Source organism: Oryctolagus cuniculus, chromosome 4 (genome assembly GCF_964237555.1).
Source record: "Oryctolagus cuniculus chromosome 4, mOryCun1.1, whole genome shotgun sequence".
Lineage (NCBI taxonomy): Eukaryota > Metazoa > Chordata > Mammalia > Lagomorpha > Leporidae > Oryctolagus > Oryctolagus cuniculus.
In genome coordinates this window covers 173,404,616-173,426,878 of record NC_091435.1, presented here as the reverse complement: position 1 = coordinate 173,426,878, position 22,263 = coordinate 173,404,616, and the positions used below count along the sequence as shown (strand labels likewise).

At 50.5% G+C, this 22,263-nt stretch overlaps 1 protein-coding gene, 1 long non-coding RNA gene and 1 other non-coding gene across 44 annotated transcripts in view; 1 reads left to right on the top strand and 2 right to left on the bottom strand.

The window, feature by feature from the left end:
* LRRFIP2 (LRR binding FLII interacting protein 2) overlaps nt 1-20,605 on the top strand; it is a 137,958-nt gene extending 117,353 nt beyond the window's left edge. For 26 of the 42 annotated variants that reach the window (XM_070072992.1, XM_070072984.1, XM_070072981.1 and 23 more), the window contains 8 exons: nt 147-239; nt 7,080-7,181; nt 7,434-7,566; nt 9,454-9,503; nt 13,663-13,783; nt 18,217-18,296; nt 18,975-19,079; nt 19,454-20,605. In XM_070072992.1, coding sequence (XP_069929093.1) covers nt 147-239; nt 7,080-7,181; nt 7,434-7,566; nt 9,454-9,503; nt 13,663-13,783; nt 18,217-18,296; nt 18,975-19,079; nt 19,454-19,564 — 795 coding nt within the window. In that variant the 3' untranslated portion in view covers nt 19,565-20,605. The remainder of the gene's footprint in view (nt 1-146; nt 240-7,079; nt 7,182-7,433; nt 7,567-9,453; nt 9,504-13,662; nt 13,784-18,216; nt 18,297-18,974; nt 19,080-19,453) is intronic. The other 16 variants (XM_070072993.1, XM_070072991.1, XM_070072999.1 and 13 more) reach the window with 7 other exon arrangements.
* On the bottom strand, nt 5,407-7,434 carry LOC127493932 (uncharacterized). The gene is made up of 2 exons (XR_011388282.1): nt 6,892-7,434; nt 5,407-6,157 (listed from the first exon to the last, which is right to left on the bottom strand). It is a non-coding gene; the product is annotated as an uncharacterized protein (transcript).
* LOC127493934 (uncharacterized) lies at nt 9,305-14,579 on the bottom strand. The gene is made up of 2 exons (XR_007924516.2): nt 13,524-14,579; nt 9,305-10,520 (listed from the first exon to the last, which is right to left on the bottom strand). It is a non-coding gene; the product is annotated as an uncharacterized lncRNA (long non-coding RNA).
* Nucleotides 20,606-22,263: the final 1,658 nt, after the last annotated feature.

Below are 22,263 nucleotides of genomic sequence, written 5' to 3'. Positions count from 1 at the left end.
TGTCGTCTTGCTTTGGGCACACCACTCTTGATCTTCCCGCTCATCAGACTTTGTGTTGAGGTTCTTTATAAGCTTCAGTTTTGTTCCGTTTTCCAGCCTTTTTTCTTTCTGCTCTTTTATTACTTCTCTTCCCTCTTCCTCTGCAGGAGAAGCAGCGCATGCAGCAAAAACTAGACACCATGACAAAAGAGGTGTTTGAGCTCCAGGAGACACTTCTTTGGAAAGATAAAATAATTGGGGTATGAGATGAAATTGGGCTTTGGTTAGAAGCACACTAATGAAGAAGAAACAGTAGAGTTTAATTTAGAGGTTCCAGAAATATCTATCATTGTGTATTTGTACGGTGTGAAGTGCAGGGCACAGAACGAGGCTTCCGTGGGAAAACCCGAGCCTTTGCCTCAGGCACTCTTCTTCCAGCCGACTCTGGACTCATGAAGCCCACGTGTAGGGACTGTTAGAGGCGATTTTCTATTCCCCTAGGGTTCTTACTCCGAAGCAGACACAGGCATTTCAATTCTAACTCCTTGGGTAACGTGATACTCTTCTGTCGTAAGAATTTGGATGAGAAGCTAGAAGATAGGGAGTAGGGGCAGGGGAAAAGTTCCAAGTATCCTCTGGATTCTGGTGAATAAAGTAGGAAGGGATTAAAATCGGTTTAATTATGGAAGTGGATAGGAATGTGAGACTCGCTGAAGTTGCCAGATAGTGACATAATCTCCAATTATAGCCGCAGAGCTCCCACACGGGGCCTAGATAAGGAAAAAGTCTTCGTTGCTTTTTTGCTAAGCTCTGCTGGTGGATTCAGAAAACGTCCCGAGTCATCTCCTGTGGCCTTTGACTGGCACGAGGCTCTGAGCTGCACGAGGGCAGCACTCAGTCCCAGCGGCCGGAGACCTCCCCTGTGGTGAGGGCTCAGGGCATGTGAAGAGAGTCTTGTTCTGCCAGGTGGCTAGAGGATGTGGCCAGGATCCCCATGAGACCCCGAGAGAGGCCTGCACAGGAACCCTCTGGGTCACGCCCGCCCTCGTCAGGGGCTCCCTACCACACAGCCAAGGGCAGCCGGTATCCAAGGACCCTGCACTCACTAACAAATGGGAAAAACACATTACTTCTTAGAGCCCCAAATTTATTTTTTTTAAGATTTTATTTATTTATTTGAGAGGGAGAGTTACAGACAATGAGAAGGATAGATAGAGAGAAAGGTTTTCCTTCCATTGGTTTGCTCCCCAAAGGGCCGCAATGGGCAGAGCTACCAGCTTCTCCCTGGTCTCCCACGCGGGTGCAGGGGCCCAAGCACTTGGGCCATCCTCCACTGCTTTCCCAGGCCACAGCAGAGAGCTGGACTGGAAAAGGAGTAATCGGGACTAGAACCCAGTGCCCATATGGATGCTGGCACCGCAGGCAAAGGATTAACCTACTACGCTGTGGCGCCGGTCCCAAATTTAAAGAACTGAAGCTGCTCTGTGTTTATCTGGTGCTTACTGAGTCTGTAAAGTCCCACCCAAATCTAGAGAGGCCGGCTGGGGCCTCGTGACAGCTCTGCTGGGCATGGTGAAGTTGTGCTTGTGAACTGCTGATGCTACTTCACGCTTCCGCTTGGGGAGCTTGAAGAGAGATGTGAATGAGTGTGTGAGTGAAAGGAGGCGCTTTGAGTCACTGCCTGGAACAGGGAGCTTCCTGTAGCACAGATCTGCAGGTCCAGCAGTTGTAGTGAGTGCCGTTTTCTTAGTACTTGGACAGCCATAGGAAACCCCTAGGACCTTCAGTCCAATAAAGTAACTATGCTAAAGAAACAGGTGGGTTTTTTTTTTTGTGTGTGTGTGTGGGGGGGGCTATTAAAAGGGTATGCTTATGGTTAAGGTATAAATTATTTAGGGTATCTTTATTTTATATGTTACACAATAATGTGTCCTTTTAACTTTTAAAAATTAAATGCTTTGGAGAAAATTTTAGGATTTCATGTCACTAAGAAATAATACAGAGAGATCCTGCATACTGTTTCCCCAGTTTTCTCCAATGTAGCATCTTCCAAAACTGTAGTACAGTGTCCCAGCTGGAACATTGACCTTGATATAGGCAACTAACATTTCCGTCATCATAAGAGATCTTTCCCCTTGCTCTTTTATAGCCATGTCTATTACCCCTATGCCCAAGCCCTGGGAGCCATGAGTCTGCTCCCTGTTTCTATAATTTTACATTTTAAGGATGTTAAACAAATGCAGTCATATAGTACATAACCTTTTGGAATTAGCTTTATCACAGCCTAAGCCCTCTCAGGATCCATCCACGTTGTTTGTATTGATAGGTTATACCTCCCTTTTTATTGAATTCAAAAAATTGTGCTAAGGTGACATAGAATGTTATTTTAACCATTTTTCATTTTGACAGTTTTTTTTAAAGTTTTATTTATTTGAAAGGCCGAGTGACAGTGATAGGGATAGAGAGATCTTTCATTTCCTGATTTACTTCCCAAATGACTGCAGTGGCCAAGAGCCAGGAGCTTCATGGGGCTATCCACATGAGTGATTGGCCCAAGTACTTGGGCCATCGTCTGCTCCTTTCCTAGGCACATTAGCAGGGAGCTGGATTGGAAGTGGAGCAGTTGGGGCATGAAGTGGTGCCCATAGGGGATGCTGGTGTTGCAGGCAGCAGCTTAACCTGCTGTACCACAGTGCCAGCCCCCATTTTGACATTTAAAAGACACATTTTTAGTATGGTCAGTGACTACCTGCAGGGATGGGGAGCAGCTGCCCGCAGGCCCTATAAGGCCCTGCCACAGCAGCCTTAGCCAGGACTCAAAATTCCATAAATCTATAGTAGGCTAGTTTGTTTGTTTGTTTATTTATTTATTTATTTTGTTTGAAAGGCAGAGTTACAAAGAGGTAGAGGCAGAGAGAGAGAGAGATCTTCCATCTGTTGGTTCACTCCCCAAATGGATGCAATGTCCAGAACTGTGCCGATCTGAACCAGGAGCCAAGAGCTTCTTCCAGATCTCCCATGTGGGCATAGCAGCCCAAGGACTTGGAACATCTTCTACTGCTTTCCCAGGCCACAGCAGAGAGCTGGATGGGAAATGGAGCAGCAGGGACTCGAACCAGCACCCATATGGGATGCTATACCACAATGCTAGCCCCTAATCGGCTAGTGTTTAAGTTGGTAATTTTGTGTGGCCCATGAATGATGCTATAAATGTCCAGTGGCCCTTGGCAGAAAAAAGGTTCCCCACCCCGACTGCATCATTTGTCTTTAGTATAATTTTTAAGACTAAATTTAGTGAAGATTAAATGAAGAAACATGTCTGTTTCCAGACTGAAGTTCAGTTTTGCTTAGTTCTTCCTTCACTGAACTCAGGGGTCTTGCCTGCAGCTCTGTGGCAGTTTGAGCAGCAGGTGCCCATAAAAAGGGGAGCATGAAGGACTTTTATCTGTGAGGTGCACCCTAAGCTCTTTTTTTGTTTTTAAAGATTTATTTATTTATTTGAAAGAGTAACACACAGAGGAAAAGAGAGGGAGAGAGGTCTTCATCCGCTGGTTCACTCCCCAGTTGGCCACAACGGCTGGAGCTGCACCAATCTGAAGCCAGGAGCCAGGAGCTTCCTCCGGGTTTTCCCACATGAGTACAGAGGCCCAAGGACTTAGGCCATCTTCTACTGCTTTCCCAGGCCATAACTGAGAGCCGAATTGGAAACAGAACAGCCGGGACTCAAACCGGTGCCCAGCTAGGATGCCGGCCCTGCAGGCAGCAGCTTCCCTGCCATGCCACAGCGCTGGCCCCGCATAAACTTTGTGACTAAGATGTTTGTGCCCCAATGCAGTTATGTGGAGGGTTAACCTATTGCCCCAAAGCTCAGCCCATTGTGTCTATCCTTTTGGTGTCTTTGATGTAGTGTTTGAGGTTGGGTCAAGGATAAAGTTATTTAGATCTCCACAAACATATACTTTTTGCCCTAAAAAAATTACTGTAGGAACTATTGTTGCATACAAACAGAAGGATGATAGTTATATGGTCAGGTAATACAGAGGCTTTCAGATTATAAAGCATTTTAGTACTCTTCAGACTTTGTGGTAAACTGGGCAGATTCATAGGATATATTTTGTTTTCCCATCTATGATTTTGGGAAGATGAAATTAAAAAGTTCAAGAGTAAAAATAAAACCCAGTGGTATAAGATGTGGAAGAAGAGCAAATATGCCGTGGCGTTTGCTGGAATTCTTAGTTTCACGTTGGTTTGTTGCTTTAGAGGTGTTTTGCATGTCATGGTGTTGTTTCATGGCGAGCATGCTGTGGTGTGGTGGTGCATGGCGTGAGCGCATGCCGCTGTCAATAACCAGGAATATCTAACCCAGCGGAGAGGAACGTAGTGTCAGTGGGTGGTCTAGTACTCTGCCTTGTTCTGCAGGTGTTTTCTTTGTTATTAATGTAGTGGAATCTCACAGCTACAGTGGCGTCTTTTTTTTTTTTTTTTTTTTTTTTTTTTTTTATCTTTGACAAGCAGAGTGGACAGTGAGAGAGAGAGAGACAGAGAGAAAGGTCTTCCTTTATCATTGGTTCACCCTCCAGTGGCCGCCGCGGCTGGCATGCTGCGGCCGGCGCACCATGCTGATCCGATGGCAGGAGCCAGGTGCTTCTCCTGGTCTCCCATGGGGTGCAGGGCCCAAGCACCTGGGCCATCCTCCACTGTACTCCCGGGCCACAGCAGAGAGCTGGCCTGGAAGAGGGGCAACTGGGACAGAATCCGGCGCCCCGACCGGGACTAGAACCCGGTGTGCCGGCGCCGCAAGGTGGAGGATTAGCCTAGTGAGCCGCGGCGCCAGCTACAGTGACGTCTTAGAGTAAATGCCTATGCCAGAAACTCCAGTTATTAGCTTGCAAGCAGACCTGAGACACATCCAACGGTGTGAAAATAAATCATGGAAAGGACATTAGATGTTGACCTTGTGGTTTGGATAAGGAAAGAGGGGACTCACCCTGTGGACTATTTTTTCCACCATCAGCTGGTCTGATAGGAACATGATGCAGCCTTCGTGGGACTGGATATAAAAAACTGTTTGCACGAGCTTTGAAACCAAAACTAACTGGATCAATTTTCTGGCATTTCTAAAACTTACTGTGACTTTGGACAAAAACAAACAAATTCGTCTTTTTCAGTCTCAGTTTTCCAGTTTGTAAAATAAGGATAAGACATAGTAGTACATTATAGGAAATGTCAAGGAGGTGATATGTGTAAGGGAGAAATTGTATCTGATATATATGATACAGACATATATTATGTCTGTGATATAATTTATGCCACATACGTGGTACTTGTTACCACTCCTTCTTTGTTTATTCTCAAATTGGTTGCAGAATGATTGTAATGATATTTTAAAATATTCAACTATTCAGCTGTCAGTTAATGAAGCAGTTGTCCTTTTTTTAAAGATGCATTTATTTTACAGGCCGAGTCAGAGAGAAAGAGTGACACACATACACACACACACTCCTTCCATCCACTGGTTCACTTCCCAGTGGCCAGGACAGCTAGGGCTGGGCCAAGCCAAAACCAGTAGCCAGGAGCTTCATCTGCGCCTCCCCCTTGGATGACTGCTGCTCTCCCTAGGCACGTTCTCCGAGAGCTGAATCAGACGAGGGGCAGCCAGGACAAGAACCAGTGTTCATATGGGATGCTGGTGTCACGGGCGGTGGCTCTATATGCTAAGCCACAGCACCGTCCCTGCCCCACTTCTAAACCCAGTCATCGACAGAGAAAAGTTACTTGTTGTAGTTCATCTTGACTTATTGCAAATGCTGGCAGAAAAGATTAAGTATATGAAAAATATACTAGCTCAGCTGTCAGATTCCTGCACACACTGCTTGGCATGGTTTGAAGTGTGGATATTTTATCACATAATCAAAGGAAACTGATATCTCACGGATCACCAAAGCATGTTCCTGCCTCACTGTCCTCCTCAGCCCAGCAGTTGTGGGATGAGGACGTGCAGGGAATTCTCGTGTTTTTTGCTTAGTTTGTTTTGATTTGAGTGGTAGGGTGTGTGAGCAGCAGTGCTGCCGTCCGCTGGTTCACTCTCCAGATGCCCGGGAGCCTGGACTTGTTCCAGCTTTCCCACGTGAGTGCTGAGAACTCCGGTACTCGAAGCATCAGCGCTGCGTCCCAGGCCCTGCATTAGGAGGAAGGTAGAGTCAGGAGCTCTGACGTGGGGCGTGGGTGCCCGAACCAGCTTAGCCGCAGGCCTAAATTCTGCCCCCGTGTCGGGAACTTTACAGCTGGGAACGTCAGCCTGCTTTTCCTGAGCCTTCCCTGCTGTCTGGGGCACTCTGGCAATGATTGTGCTGAGTCCACCTCTCAGCCTCTGGCCGTGGGATGGTGCTCGTGTTGCCCTCTGGTTTTTAAATGAGGACACGGAGGCATGGCTGAACTAAGTATGTGCCAGGACCGAGATCTTGACACTAAAACCCATAATCTGTCCCCGCCACAGCTGGGCTCTATTCATTTTGTTTTTGTTTTTCAAAATTTGAAAATGTATCAGAAAACCAAGTGAATCTTAATTGTATTTAACTAAATTCACAGAAGTAGATTCTTGAGAATCCTTTTGAAGAGGAGTTATTTTAAATTAATTGGTATTTGAGTATTTTGCTGTAGTATTTGCATATAATCATACAGTCAATATTTAATTAAAATACCTTGTATATACTATTTTCCCCTGAATCTCTAATTTTTTTTAAATCAGGTATATTCTTGAATAAGTGATTTTACTTAAACATAACATATTTTGTTCACCAAGTGAAAATGTGCTGAGGAGGTCAGTAAGGGAATACTTTTAACTCTTGCTACTTTGTTCATCTTCCTTTTGCTTTAAATTTTTTTAATGACTGGAAGGGAACCTGTTCTTACCAAATTGCTGCACGAGGACCACTTCATGTGTAGACTCTTCTGTGTTTCTTCTCTCCCTGACTGCTGGTTTCCAAGCTGTAACTGCTTCCTTGCTTTTTGATGCCCTTGTCTCTGCTGGTTGGAATTAGTTACCTTTCACTTGCTCTTTTCTGTGCCATTCTTTCCCTCGCTACCCCGCCTGAAACCAGGCCCTAGAGAAACAGAAGGAACACGCTGCCTGCCTCAGGGATGAGCGCGATGCGCTCCGAGAGGAGCTGGCTGACCTGCGGGAGACAGTGCAGACCGGAGAGGTACGTTAGCATGAGCCCGCAGCTGTCCTCTGTCTGTCTTCTCTCGTCCTGGCGTCTCTCGTGCCAGTCCACCAGCAGCCTGTTCCCCCGTTCAGACCTGGTAGGAGCGTGTTTTTCCGCAGAGCTCTTCTTCACATGCCGATTCTAAGCAGGTTGTGCTGTGGCAAGCGTGTGTTGTTGCAGAGTGACCTCACAGCGCTTACTGCTTGGCGTGCGCATCGTTTGTGATGGTGGGTTTTTTCTTTCCCACAGAAACATGGCTTAGTTATAATTCCCGATGGCACTCCCAATGGTGATGTCAATCACGAACCAGTGGTTGGAGCCATCACCGTTGTGTCTCAGGAAGCTGCTCAGGTCTTGGAGTCAGCAGGCGAAGGGCCACTAGGTAAGACACTGCCTGTTCTGGTGACTTGGGTTAATGTCGCCCTGTCGGGCTTCCAGCTTGTTGTCAACATCCCAGCTTGGAAAACGCAGACAGCGCAAGGCCTGAGACTGACCTCGACGCTTCACTGGAAGAATCTGGGCACTAGCACCTTTGGCCTTGGGGAAGTAGCACCTGGGTCCCGGTAACTGTGGCTGTGGGTCCTCTGGGCAGAAGCACCGTGGGTTTACATGAACTGCCTTTTCGCTTCTGCAGACTTCCTGCAGAGACCGTCTAGCACTCCCGTCCCAGGGAAGCAGTGGGCTGGCAGAACCCTTCGCATGTGTGTTTTAAATGTCTTCTTCCACTGCGTACCCCAGAGCTCTGTAGCCCTTTGCCTGCACATTTCTTAATGCACAAAACAGAGGACAGGAAGACAGACGTCAGAGGAGTGGGACATCCAGAACACGGTTTCTAAGCCTGTGACAGTCTAAGCCTCTTAGCCTCTCATCCAACCCTTTTGGGGTCTAATGATAGCTGCCCCTGTCAGCCACAAAGGGGGCCAACCGTTGCAGCCCAGGACCCTACACCAGAGGAAGAAAAACGACACAGATACTGTGTCATCACCTCACTTTTGTTTATGAAGAAGCAGTCTTCCCCAGCTCGTGTTCATGTATGCATAGGTTGCCTGGAGGCGTATGAGACACTAACAGTGGAGGCTGAAAACCATTTGAAAAGTCAGCAGGCACATTCTGTGATGTGCTCAATCCTGAAGTTTGACTGTAGAGCGCTTCAGTGAAGCAGAGAGTGTGCCGAGCGCGAGGGAGCTAGAGAGTGGACCTCTCCATGTGTGGAAGATGCCGGAGAAACCAGACTCACTTTGGCCCTGATCCTGACTGGTGGTGGGGCTTGGTTGGCCAAGTGTCAGCTGCTGCTTTAACTGAACTCCTGGTGTTTGCTCAGCCCAGGGGGCCTATTTTAATGCAGGCTTGTGAAGAAGCAACCCTTTCGTCTGACAGGCCAGGAGCCAACCCTCAGCGTCCTGCTTCCAAACCTCAGATTCGCCCTTGGACCACATCGGAGAGTCGGTCCCCCCCCCTCCCTCTGCTGGCTTTGTGGGACTTGGCCATTTGCAGCGTTGTATTCCTCTGTTTTCTTTAGTCCAGCTCCCTCTTCTTCCTGTGCCTTGTCCCACTCCCACCCTCTGTCTGCTTTATTTATTTATCTATTTTAAGATTTCTTTATCTGAAAGAGTTACACAGACAGAGAAGGAGAGACAGAGAGGTCTTCCATCTGCTGGTTCACTTCCCAATGGGCCACAACAACTTGAGCTGCGCTGATCCAAGCCAGGAGCCAGGAGCTTCTTCTGGGTCTTCCACGCGGGTGCAGGGACCCAAGGCCTTGGGCCATCTTCTACTGCTTTCCCAGGCCATAGCAGAGCTGGATCAGAAGAGGAGCAGCCGGGACTTGAACCGGTGCTCAAATGGGATGCTGGTCCTGCAGGCAGCGGCCCTACCTGCTACAGCTCCGGTCCCCTCTGTCTACTTTCAAGTGCTTTGATTGCCCTCGCTGAGTGAGGGAGGGCTTGAGCTTGGGACGGCACCCATGGCATTTGAGTTGCCTGCGTGCTGGTGAAAGCATGCAGATTTTTAAAACACGAAGCTTCTCTCTTTTGTACTTTGGCTTGTCGTTAAGAAAGTGGGAAAATGTTTTGGGGAGCAAATGTATTTGGTGCCCCAACAAATTAAGTATTCCTCTGTAATTGCATTAGAGCCTTTATTTCTTTGATATTCAGAGCTGTAATGTAACTGATCAGATAATACTTGCTGTTTATGAATTTGAAGAATTATTTTTCATACAAATTTATTCTTCATTACAAATTTAGTTCACAACCTTTTACATTTGTTTTAGATGTAAGGCTACGAAAACTTGCTGGGGAAAAGGAGGAGCTACTGTCACAGGTAAGAAGATTCTTACTCGGAGATAATACTAAGTTTAATGACATTATATTGTAAAATGTTGGCCAACTGAAATGTTTTTTAGAAAGAATTGTGCTTATTTCAAACGTTGATATTCGAGTGAGATTTAAAGGATAAAAAAATTCTTGTTTTGCTTCCCGTTTGTTAAATTTAAAGATGTTCAGTCTAATAACTTCTGTGGTTCTGCCAAGTTTGCTGTGAAGACAGCAGCCTCCTGGAGGGATCCTTCTCCGTCCCCCTGACCATGCCTGCTCCATTCCTTAGTCTGATTCTCTGGGTGTGTGCCGTCCTCGGGTAACTCTGGAACGTGACTGTTGTGTTTCGGGCATTCTCTGTGGACATCCCTCTGGGGAGACGAGCTTAGCCGTCTTTCCTCTCCGATCCCTGCCATGTGTCTCTCCCGCTGCCTTCTGCTGCTAATGAAGGAAGTGCCATTCCAGGCTGTGTATGTCGTTAGAACTTTTCAGCCAGCTCCTAGGGGAGCCGTCCTGCGTTCTGAGCCGCCTTTCTCCTCCTTCACAATCACTCATTTTCTGTGAGGTGAACACCGTCTTTCCACTTGCCTGGTGCTCCACCTGCACGCCACTCACTCACCGCAGAGGCGGCAGCAGCAGCTTCCATCCGCCTGATGTCTGCCGAGGCATCCGGTCATTCTGCTGGTCCCGGGTGTTGCGTCTTGGAGCAGCTGACTCCCGCTCAGACTGACGGCCTGCCTGGTGCAGGGTGGGTGGCATCACTGTGGGCACCCAGGGGTTTCTCCTGCCTGGGACTGAGGTTCGCTTCCCCCTCCTCACCGTTACGCCCTGTTTATTCTCGTGTTGGTACAGCTTCCAGGAACTTCCTGGGAAACGGGCACGTGGGCTGTGAGTCTCAGGACTGCAGGCCTGGAAGGCTCTTCACATTCCCCCGGGTAATCGTCCGGCTGACTACAGGATTCTGGGTTGTGGTCATTTTTCCTTCAGAGGACATTTCTTCATGGTCCTCTTGCTTCTAGTATGACTGTTGAAAATTTCAAGGACATTTTAAATTCCTGAGCTTTTGGATGTGACCTGTTTTCCCCCTTCTGGAAGCTTCTATCCTATCGTCTTGTCTCACTAGTGTTCCAGAATCGCACAGTGATGTGGTTGCAGGTTCCATGCTTGGCGCTGGGCCCTGTCAGTTTTGGGAACTCTTGTCCTTCAGTTCTGGGGCAGTCCCTGGAATGATTTTGTTCCTGATTTTTCTCCTGTGCTCTGTTACTTCTCTCTGGAACTGCTGTTTGGTCATTCAACAAGTGTTGATTAAGATTCTACTTTAACAGGCAGTGTTCTAGGCACTTGGCCGACTGCAGTGAATAAATCAGCTAGATTGAAAATCCTGGGTGGGTGTTCAGCATCGTGTTAGGACGCCTGTTTAGACGCCCGCGTCCCACGTCGGGAGCACCCGGGGCAGTGCCGACTCTGCTAAGGCGGGAGCCTGCGTTAGGAGGGGCAGTGGTGATGGCCCACATGCTGGGTTCCCACCACCCACATGGGCGTCCTGGGTTGAGTTCTGAGCTCCTGGGTGAGGAGGGGGAGTGAGAGAGACAGTAAGGGCAGGCCTGCATGAGGAGGGGGAGTGTGAGAGACAGTAAGGACGGGCCTGCATGAGGAGGGGGAGTGTGAGAGACAGTAAGGACGGGCCTGGGTGAGGAGGGGGAGTGTGTGAGAGAGACAGTAAGGACGGGCCTGGGTGAGGAGGGGGGAGTGTGAGAGAGAGAGACAGTAAGGATGGGCCTGCATGAGGAGGGGGAGTGTGTGTGAGAGACAGTAAGGACGGGCCTGCATGAGGAGGGGGAGTGTGTGTGAGAGAGACAGTAAGGACGGGCCTGCATGAGGAGGGGGAGTGTGTGTGAGAGACAGTAAGGACGGGCCTGCATGAGGAGGGGGAGTGTGTGTGAGAGAGACAGTAAGGACGGGCCTGGATGAGGAGGGGGAGTGTGTGTGAGAGAGACAGTAAGGACGGGCCTGCATGAGGAGGGGGAGTGTGTGTGAGAGACAGTAAGGACGGGCCTGCATGAGGAGGGGGAGTGTGTGTGAGAGAGACAGTAAGGACGGGCCTGCATGAGGAGGGGGAGTGTGTGAGAGAGAGACAGTAAGGACGGGCCTGCATGAGGAGGGGGAGTGTGTGAGAGAGACAGTAAGGACGGGCCTGCATGAGGAGGGGGAGTGTGTGTGAGAGAGACAGTAAGGACGGGCCTGCATGAGGAGGGGGAGTGAGAGACAGTAAGGACGGGCCTGGACGAGAGGGTTGGGGGGACAGGCAGGAACGCATCCCGGCACAGTGGGAAGAAGGCGGCTCCCCTGGGTGAGAGGTACTGCTGGAGCGGAGAGGTGGTTGGGTCCAGAGGGAGTGAGCGCTGACTTCAGAGATGACCGTGTGGGAAATCGGCTGTGTAGGGACGCACTGTGGGAGTGAGTGGCTGAGGGCAGAAGGGCTAGATGGCAAGGCTGTCAGCTGTGGACAGATCCTCTACTTAGGTGTGTTTTGAAATTGCCAGGAACTAAGTCAGGTAGGATGTCTTGACAGTACCAGTGGGAAGCGACAGTGTGTGTGTGGGAGGGCAGTGGGAGGCAGGTGGTCTCTATGATGTCAAGAGGTGAGATTAGGAAGTAGGACTTGGGATGCGGGGGACATGGCTCGGCGACACAGAGAAAGCAAGAGGACATCTGTTCCATTTGCAGGCTCGGTAGTAAAGGTGGTGGCCTTAGAACAGAAGCCAGCCCAGGCCTGGGGGAGCGCAGCAGCCGCAGGATGCCAAGGGGAGACAGGTTTCGGCTGGAGCACTGGGGTGGAGGGAGTGTGCAGAGGGGAGCTCTGGACGGTGGGCTGATCCCTCCGAGGGTTCCAGGCACTGGGGAGGGCCAGGGGACGAAGGGTGGGAGCCGTCCAGGGCCTGTGGGAGGAGTGAGGGAGGGAAGGCTGGCCCTTTCGAGACAGAAATCGCGGTGACGGGGATACAGGGTGAGTCCTGGTTCCCCCAAGGCAGATGGCGGTGTGTGTGTGTTAGAGAGCAGAGATGTCTGAGAGCGTCATGTAGCAGAGCTCACTCCTTCCCTGTGGGAGGAGTGCCAGAGTGAGTCTTCGCGCTGAGGCTTGCCCTCTGCCCCTGGTGGAGGTCAGAAGTGGAAAGCTATCTGTGTGTTTGCAGTTATTTCTGTATACATAAACTTGTATTTTTTAAAGATTTATTTTATTTTATTTGAAAGAGTTACAGGGAGAGGTAGAAACAGAGAGAGAGGAGAGAGAGAGAGAGAGGTCTTCCAGCTGCTGGTTCACTCCCCAGATGGCCGCAACGGCCGGAGCTGCACCCATCAGGGCCAAGAGCTTCCTCCGGGTCTCCCATGCAGGTGCAGGGAAAAAGTATGTTTCAGGTCGGGGTTGGCACACTGAGTTAAGTTGCTGCATGTGATGTCGGCATCCCATGTGAGTGCCAGATTGAGTCCCAGCTGCACCACTTCTGATCCAGCTCTCTGCCTGCACCACTTCTGATCCAGCCCTCTGTTGTGGCCTGGGAAAGCAGCAGAAGATGGCCCAAGTGTTTGGGCCCCTGCACACACATAGGGCACCCAGATGGCGTTCCAGACTCCTGGCTTCAAGTTGGCCGAGGCCTGGCCATTGCAGCTGTGGAGTGAACCAGTGGATGGAAGACCTCTGTGTCTGTGACTCTTCCTTAAGGGGTAGAGTTAGGGGTCTTCTGACTTGAGCTGGCACTCATCTGTAATGGCAGCATCGCAGACGGTGGCTTCAGCCGCTGCATCGTGATGACTGTGAATGTCTTTTTTTAAAAAATGTGTATTTAGTCCATCTCTAAAACGAACCCCCCCAAATCTAACTGCTCATGGAATTTGTCATCTTCATTAAAAATAACAGTATCCCAAAGATGCGCTTTTCCCTAGACATTTACAAATAATAAAATGTAATTCTTTTATTGGGACCCCTGGTTCTTGGGCTCACTCCTTTGGATAGTTGCCCACAGCTTACCTCTAGCACCTGGTTTGCGTGACTGAATAATCTGAGTGGCCGATAACGAAGATCTGCCTTGTTCCGTGACAGGCCCCTCTGGTATGCGTCTGCTTCCTCTGAGACTGGAGCTTGCTGATGACCTGTGTTTGCATTTCAGGTTAGGAAGCTGAAGCTGCAGTTAGAGGAGGAACGGCAGAAGTGCTCCAGGAGCGACGGCTCGGCCGGAGAGCTGGCGGGACTGCAGAACGGCTCTGACCTGCAGCTGATCGAGATGCAGAGTAGGTGCGGGGCAGACCTGTCCCAGGGGGCGCCACCTTCTCCTCAGGAGGAGCTGCTGTGAGGATCGGCCGGTGCTGGGCTGGAGAGACAGCTGCCATGGCCTGTGCGCTCCGGGGGCTGCGAGCAGGAGCTCACTCTCTGCTCTCCTTGGGCAGTTACCCCGGGAACCTTAGTGAGCAGGGAAGCTCTGACAGCCCGACACTGTCTTCTCCACGCCGTGCGTCTGTCATCTTCCAGGCCCCTGCAGCGGCGCTCCCAGTGAGGGAGGGGCTGCTGTGGAATTCAGCTCGGCTAGTGGAGGGGTGTGTCTGCAACTCACTCACACTGCGTGGAGTTTCAGGATTTTCCTAGATGTATCTCCTTAGCCCAGTTCATCCTTAGTGGATGGAATTTCAAACACGGCCAGAGTCACCAGTTATTCCAGTTTTTCTCCCCCATATTATATTTTTAAATGTTGATTGTAGAGCCGGCGCCGTGGCTCAATAGGCTAATCCTCCACCTTGTGGCGCCGGCACACCGGGTTCTAGTCCCGGTCGGGGCGCCGGATTCTGTCCCGGTTGCCCCTCTTCCAGGCCAGCTCTCTGCTATGGCCAGGGAGTGCAGTGGAGGATGGCCCAGGTGCTTGGGCCCTGCACCCCATGGGAGACCAGGAAAAGCACCTGGATCCTGGCTCCTGCCATCGGATCAGCGCGGTGCGCCGGCTGCAGCGGCGGCCATTGGAGGGTGAACCAACGGCAAAAAGGAAGACCTTTCTCTCTGTCTCTCTCTCACTGTCCACTCTGCCTGTCAAAAAAAAAAAAAAAAAAAAAAAAAAAAATGTTGATTGTAGTCACACAATTTTCCATAGGAGGGAGACTGCAGCAGCCCTTCATACAGAAATAGCTTTTGATAATTCATGGATGGGAATACTTTTCCAAATTAAACAGTGACCCACTTTCAAATCTTGGTTACTCCGTATCCTTTTCATCTGAATATTCTTTTTTTTTTTTTTAAATCTTTCACATTTAACTTCTATTATTTGTATTTGATGCATTTTTTTAAAAAAAGATTTATCTATTTTTCTGAAAGTTAGAGTTACACAGAGAGAGGAGAGGCAGAGAGTGAGAGGTCTTCCATCCGCTGGTTCACTCCCCAGTTGGCCACAACGGCCAGAGCTGTGTCGATCCAAAGCCAGGAGCTTCCTCCAGGTCTCCCACACGGGTGCAGGGCCCAAGGACTTGGGCCATCTTCTACTGCTTTCCCAGGCCACAGCAGAGAGCTGGTCTGGAAGAGAAGCAGCCGGGACTAGAACTGGTGCCCATATAGGGCGCTGGTGCCTCAGGCCAGGGCGTTAACCCGCTGTGCCACAGCGCCAGCCCCTCATCTGGATATTCTGAGTTAGGCTGAATAGAAAGTACTTCCTCCCTTAAGGTTTATTTACTTATTTGTTTTTAAGAAAAAACTCCGAGACAGAGAGAGCTCCCGTCTCCTGACTTACTCCCTGGGACTGGGCCATGCTGCGGCTGGGAGTCGGGAGCTCAGCCTGGGTCTTTCACCAGGGGCAGAAACCAGCTCCTTGACCCATCCTTGCTGCCTCCCGGCAGGAAGCTGGACTTAGCAGTGGGGTTGAGACTTGAACCCAGGCACTCTGGGATGGGATGGGAGCATCTTAATTGCCGGGCCAAACACATGCCCCTTAAAAAAAGGTGTTTCTTTAGACAGCATATTATGACTTACTAATGACTGCTTTTGAGGTTACTGCTACTTCCTCTGGATGCTTACTTTCCTGATGAACGTTCCTTTTTCAAATACCATTTCAGTGTTGAGGGAGGTGAAGACAGGGACATGACAGGAGGCAGGCTGACTGGTCTAGAAGCTGTGACGGTGAGCAGGTGCAGCACAGCGGCGGGCAGAAGGCGGGGGGGGGGGATTTATGTTAGAAATGCTTGTTTATTTTCATCTCCTTGAAAGGCAGAGCGAGAGCAAGAAGAGAGTTTGAGATCTTCTGTGCACTGGCTCTCAGTGTCTGCAACATCTGGGGCTAATCCAGGCTGTGCTCCATGCGCACCTCCCACGTGGGAGCCGGGAGCCCTGTGCTCCGTGCACAACTCCCACGTGGGAGCCGGGAGCCCTGTGCTCCGTGTGCAACTCCCACGTGGAAGCCGGGGCCTGTGCTCCGTGCACAACTCCCACGTGGGAGCCGGGAGCCCTGTGCTCCGTGCACAACTCCCACGTGGGAGCCGGGAGCCCTGTGCTCCGTGTGCAACTCCCACGTGGGAGCCGGGGCCTGTGCTCCGTGCGCATCTCCCACGTGGGAGCCGGGAGCCCTGTGCTCCGTGCACAACTCCCACGTGGGAGCCGGGAGCCCTGTGCTCCGTGCACAACTCCCACGTGGGAGCCGGGAGCCCTGTGCTCCGTGCACATCTCCCACGTGGGAGCCGGGAGCCCTGTGCTCCGTGCACATCTCCCACGTGGGAGCCGGGGCCTGTGCCCACCCCCTGGGGTAGATTTGCAGATTACAGTTGAATCATGTGTGCCTGCCTCCTAGAGTAGCTACCTGTGGAAGACTGCTGTTTGCAGGAGGGAGGAGTGGGGAGCAGGGAGCTGGGCATGACTAGAAGCCTGTGCCTGACTGCTAAGGACCAGAGTAAGCAGCCCCCTTAGACCAGAGGCCAGCCAAGAGGCCCGGGCAGCTGGTGGCTCTAGGCTGTGCCTTGGCTGCTCCACACGCTGCTGTGGAACAGTTTCAAAATGAACATGAAATGGGCAGGCGCCGCGGCTCACTAGGCTAATCCTCCGCCTTGCGGCGCCGGCACACCGGGTTCTAGTCCCGGTCAGGGCGCCAGATTCTGTCCCAGTTGCCCCTCTTCCAGGCCAGCTCTCTTCTGTGGCCAGGGAGTGCAGTGGAGGATGGCCCAGGTGCTTGGGCCCTGCACCCCATGGGAGACCAGGAAAAGCACCTGGCTCAGCGCAGTGCCAGCTGTAGCAGCCATTTGGGGGGTGAACCAACGGAAGGAAGACTTTTCTCTCTTTTTCTTTTCTTCTCTCCCTCTCTCACTGTCTAATTCTGCCTGTCAAAAAAAAAAAAAAAAAAAAAAAAAAAAAAAAAAAAAGAAATGACTGAGGCAGGGGACTTCCACTTCTGAAAACAGGAAGCAATGGGTGGTTTGGAGAGAAGGGAGCAGCACATTTTGATAATCAATAGGTTAACTTGGGTAAGATTTAAAAAGTAAAATCTGAAGAATGGTTCCCTTCACTATCAGAGCAGGCTTTAGGGGAGCGAGTCTTACGTGTAGGGTGACAGTAAATGTCCAGTTAGGAAAACTTCGTACTGAAGATGACATTCATGGGTAGTTGTAATCTTGGTCATGTGGAAATGCAGAAACACTTTTAAGTTGTGTTAATTTGAATATTTCTCGTTAGGTCACATTTGGTTTATTTCCTATAAGCCTTAATGATTCTCTAGTTATTACAGAGGATGCTCTTTGCTAGATTTGGATTTCTAGAGGGAATTATTACATCTCCATGAGTTCTGAACTTCTCATGTAGTGACGATGAGTTAGATCATGCATCCAGTGCTGTCTAGCTCAACTCATTACATTTGGTCACATGTTAGTGGAAAGCACTTGGCAGGGTACAGAGTAGGAGGGCTAATCAGGGCCCTTACACACACACACACACACACACAGTATTTTAAAAGCCTGGCAAATATAAAGAAGATTGCAGACAAATTTAACAAGGGAAAGTGAAGTTACAGTTAACTAAGGAGAGTCATGGAGGAACTACAAATTGAGCAAGGCCTTGAAGATCAGTTAAGAATCAAGATAAGGTAGAAGGGCACTTGAGGCACGGGAGAGCAGAAACAAAACTGGGAGACAGGAGGGACAGGACTGGGTTCAGGGAACCAGGGGCCCACGGGCTTGGAGGCACTGTGGGCCACAGGGCTGCAGAAAAGGCTGGTAGGCCCCTGTCCCAATTCTGCTCCTACACGTCTTGGGGTAAAGAATGAATTTAATTTTCTTTCTTTTTTCTTTTCTCTTCTCTTTTCTCTTCCCTCCCTCCCTTCTTCCTTTCCTCCCTTCCTTCCTGTCTGTCTTAGAGGTCTTCCATCCCCTGGTTCACTCCCCTAATGGCCAGAGCTGGGCCAGTCCAAAACCAGTAGCCAGGAGCTTCTTCTGGGGGGTCTCCCACCTGGGTGGCAGGGACCTCTGCTGCTTTCCCAGGCACATTAGCAGGGGAGCTGGATTGGAAGTGGAGTAGCCAGGAATTGAATCAGCGCTCACAATGGATGCCAGTATCACAGGCTGCACCTAACAGAAGGGCTGAGAGTTCTGTGTGCATGGTATTCCCTGGTCGTGTGTGCACGTCCCTGAGCCTCAGGGGGCACCACTACCTGACGGTCCACAGGTGTATCTGGGACGTGACCACTGTTCATTTTTATTTTCTGTTCTAGGAGATGCCAATAGACAAATTAGTGAATACAAATTTAAGCTTTCAAAAGCAGAACAGGATATAACCACCTTGGAGCAAAGTGTAAGTACTGCCTCTGTGTGATACCAAGTGATTTAAATTCCCTTTAAAACGCATTTGTTGCGTGCTTCTAAGTGGCTCACCCTCTATGTGCCTGGATTTCTGTGGGCTGCCTTTGCAGTCGTACAGAAGCCATCTCAAAGCTCTGTCTCTATTATAAACATAGAAAAACCCCGCAGAGCACCTGGTAGGGCGCTGCACCCTACCATTTTCTCTGGGAACATAGGAAACTAACTAGGATTGTTTTTGTAGGTTTTCCAAGAGATTCAAGCTCATAGTTTATGAGAGAACTTCTTAGTCTAAGTTTCACAGTTTAAAAATGTTTCCTTTCAGTGAGTTTCCTGCTACCGTTACTGTCCCTTCAACCATGCGGTCATCCTAGAACTGAACGTGGGGAATCGGCCCACAGAGAGTGGACACTCGCGCTCCTCTCTGGGGACACTTCCTAACTTAGATAGCAGACTCACCGGCGGGGGGCTTGTGTCAGATGACGTGGACTTGGGTGACACCGTGTTTCCCTCGGGCTGTGAGGGCTTGTGTCAGATGACGTGGACTTGGGTGACACCATGTTTCCCTCGGGCTGTGAGGGCTTGTGTCAGATGATGTGGACTTGGGTGACACCGTGTTTCCCTCGGGCTGCGAGAATGTGACGGCTGACGGTCCGTGTGCTCCTGTCTGCAGGTCAGCCGGCTCGAGGGCCAGGTGCTGAGGTACAAAGCTGCGGCTGAGAACGCTGAGAAAGTGGAGGATGAACTCAAAGCAGAGAAGCGGAAACTGCAGCGAGAGGTACTTGTCCTAGTGCGTCCTGGAGCACGCGTTCCTAGAAGGAAAGTCCTCAGGAAGGAAGGCTTTCTGCACAGTAAATGCAGCCCGGGGCGTCTGCGGCCGCAGCAGTGGAGTCACGCGGTGGTGGGGACACACTTGCTGTCAGGCTCTGCACAGCTGGGCTCTAGGTAGAAGCAGTCCTTAGTTCTGTCTGGATGAGGTCTCTCTGACTTCTGTGCTTTGAGCAGAGTCCTCTGTGTCGTTTTCACACCCGTAGCTGACTGGGAAGAAAGCACACAAGGCTGGTGGGGCCTGCACCAGGCCACCGCACGTGCACGCAGGGCAGCAGGGGGCTTGTTTCTGGCCGTGACGTGACCGCGCTCCTCTGTCTGCAGCTGCGCACGGCGCTGGACAAGATCGAGGAGATGGAGATGACCAACAGCCACCTGGCCAAGCGCCTGGAGAAGATGAAGGCCAACAGGACAGCACTGCTGGCCCAGCAGTGAGGGGGCCGCCCCGAGGGGCTGATGCTTTGTACGTGGACACAGACCCCTTCCAGTACTGTTCTGAGTTTTGTCATTAAAACAGCCACCTTTGTATTTTATAATTTATGAGAATGAAGCAGGCTTGGATCTTCATGAATGAAGACTTTGGATTTTGTTTCTAGTTTGACTTTAGACTCGGACCTGGTCCGTGCGGTTTTATTTTGTATTTGCATAATCCTAGAGTCGCGTTTCCGCAGCATTTCCCCGCTGCCTCGTGGTGGGCACTCGGGGCCTCGGCACGGGCTCTGGAGCACGGAGCAGGAGACCTCGGGAAACACAAGTGCCTTCCCCCCAGAGCAGCCCACGGCGATCCGTGCTCACGAGACGGCGCCCTGAATGTCGGCGTTTCCACTGCGGAGAAGCAACGCGGCCACGGTGGGGAATCGTTAACTCAAATTTGTATGTTTGGAGGAAAAAGCCTTTTTTGTAAAATATTTAAATTTATATAAGAAAATGACAGAAAATGACCCGGGGGGTGTAGAGAACACTTGCTCTGTTGCACGGGGCAGGAGACGCCGAGGCCTGACCCGCGTCAGCCGTGGTCCAGACCTTGTCGTTCATCTGCTGCTTCCTGTGGAAGGAGCCCCCAGAGAAGCCCGGGGGTAGGGAGGGGCAGGGCAGGTAGCTGGGAAATGTGCTGGAAGAGTCTATTAAATACACACTTTGCCCACCAGGACTGGCTACTGACACCTTCACTTTGTTACAGGAGCCTTCGACACAGATCATGGTAGCCCATCTGTCTCCCTCAAGGGCAAACACTGGAATGCAGAACTCCTGTTAAGACCTGAGCGCATCAGCACAGGTTCCAGTGCAGCAGGCGTGTGTCACCGAGGGTGCAATCTGGGCTCCTCTGGCGTTCTCAGAATCAGAGAGGCCTTACGGAAGGACTACTGCGTCTTCAGAGACATTACCTAGGGGAAAGCCAGCCAATGAATGAGGGCCACCTAGATGTGAAGCTAGATACTCAAGTTAGCAAAAGTGAATAAAGTCTCTAGTAACTGCTCCCTTTGGAATGATCAGTTGGCCTTTGTTTTCAAAATACAGAAACCGGGTTCCCCAGTTGAGATGATGCCCTGCCCCCTGTGCCTCTGGTAGGAACAGTTCTGTGGCTGCAAGTGGGCGAGAGGAGGTCTGGGTGCAGCTCCCCCGCCATGCCCCTCGCGGCCCACACGGCACGGCCCAGCCCAGAGGCCTCGGAAGCTCCTCCTACCCCGGCACTCTAGCTGATGGGCCTCACCTTTGCTGTCACTCTAACAGGAGTGACACAGGAGTCTTGCTCCTGTGGCACAGCGCGCACATTTCTCCCATTACAGTGTGCCAGTCTTTTCCAAGTCAGATCGCTGTTTCTTCATAAGGGATTCTGTTATTTTCCACTGAACTTGATGGAGCCCTGTAATTCAGTTTTACCTTAAAACCACAGCCATTCCCCTGCTGTGCTGGATGCTTTGTTTCTGTTAATGCAGACTAATCTTTTTAAAAAGATTTATTTATTAGTGAGGCACAATTAGAGAGGTCTTCCATCTGCTGGCTCATTTCCCAAATGGCTACAGCTCTGGCGATGGGCCAGTCCGGAGACAGGAGCTTTTGCTGGGTCTCCCACGTGGGCGCAGGGGCCCAAGCACTTGGGCCGTCTTCCCCTGTTTTCCCAGGCCATCAGCAGGAGCTGGATCAGAAGTGGAGCAGCAGAGACTCAAACCAGCTCTCATATGGGACGCAGGCGGAGGCTTAGCCCACCAGCCACAGCTCCAGCCCCAGGCTAATCTAAGGTAGCTTATTTTGGCAGTCAGTAGTTTAAGTTTGTATTTTTACAGCATCCTTCAAACAAGAATCTGAAAGCTTTTAAACTTTGGGTTTGTATGTAATACTTGCACATTTTCAGGTGTGTAATGCAACATTTCAGTACATGAATGTTAGCATAAACTGACCATGCGCCAAACCACCAACATGTCCTCCTTATTTTGCCTTGTGCTAAGAGTTTACCAGCTCCTCGGTTGCCATTCTTTATAGAGAGCATGGTACCGCCTTGGGAGCAGTCGTCACCCACTGCACTGCAAGGCACTGGAATCCCTCGGTTTTCTCTTCCGTTGTATCCTTGTCTGGTTTTGGGAGCAAGATAATCCTGGCCTCAGGGAACGCGTTGGAAAGGTCTCCTCCCTTTCAGTTAAAATAGTTATTTATTTATTTGAAAGGCAGAGTTAGAGGCAGAAGCAGAGAGAGAGGTCTTCCATCTACTGATTCACTCCCCAAATGGCAGCAATGGTCAAGCCTGGGCTGATCCAAAGCCAGGAGCAAGGAGCTTCTTCCAGGTCTCCCACGTGGGTGCAGGGCCCAAGGACTTGGACCATCTTCCACTGCTTTCCCAGGCCACAGCAGAGAGTTGGATTGGAAGTGGAGCAGCCGGGACTCGAACTGCACACGGTGGCTTTACCCGCTGCGCCGCAGCATCGACCCCGTGTATCACTTCCTACGTGGTTGTTTATTACCATCAACTGTACTCTCAGTGCTGCTTTTGCTGTGCTCCTTAAGCTTGGGTATGCTGTGTGTTTCATTCTCATTAGTTTTCAGGCATTTTAAGATTTCCCAGTCTTCATTCAGGACCGTGTCCAGTCTCCATGTATTTGTAACTTCTAGTTTTGATATCTAATTTTACTCTGTTACGG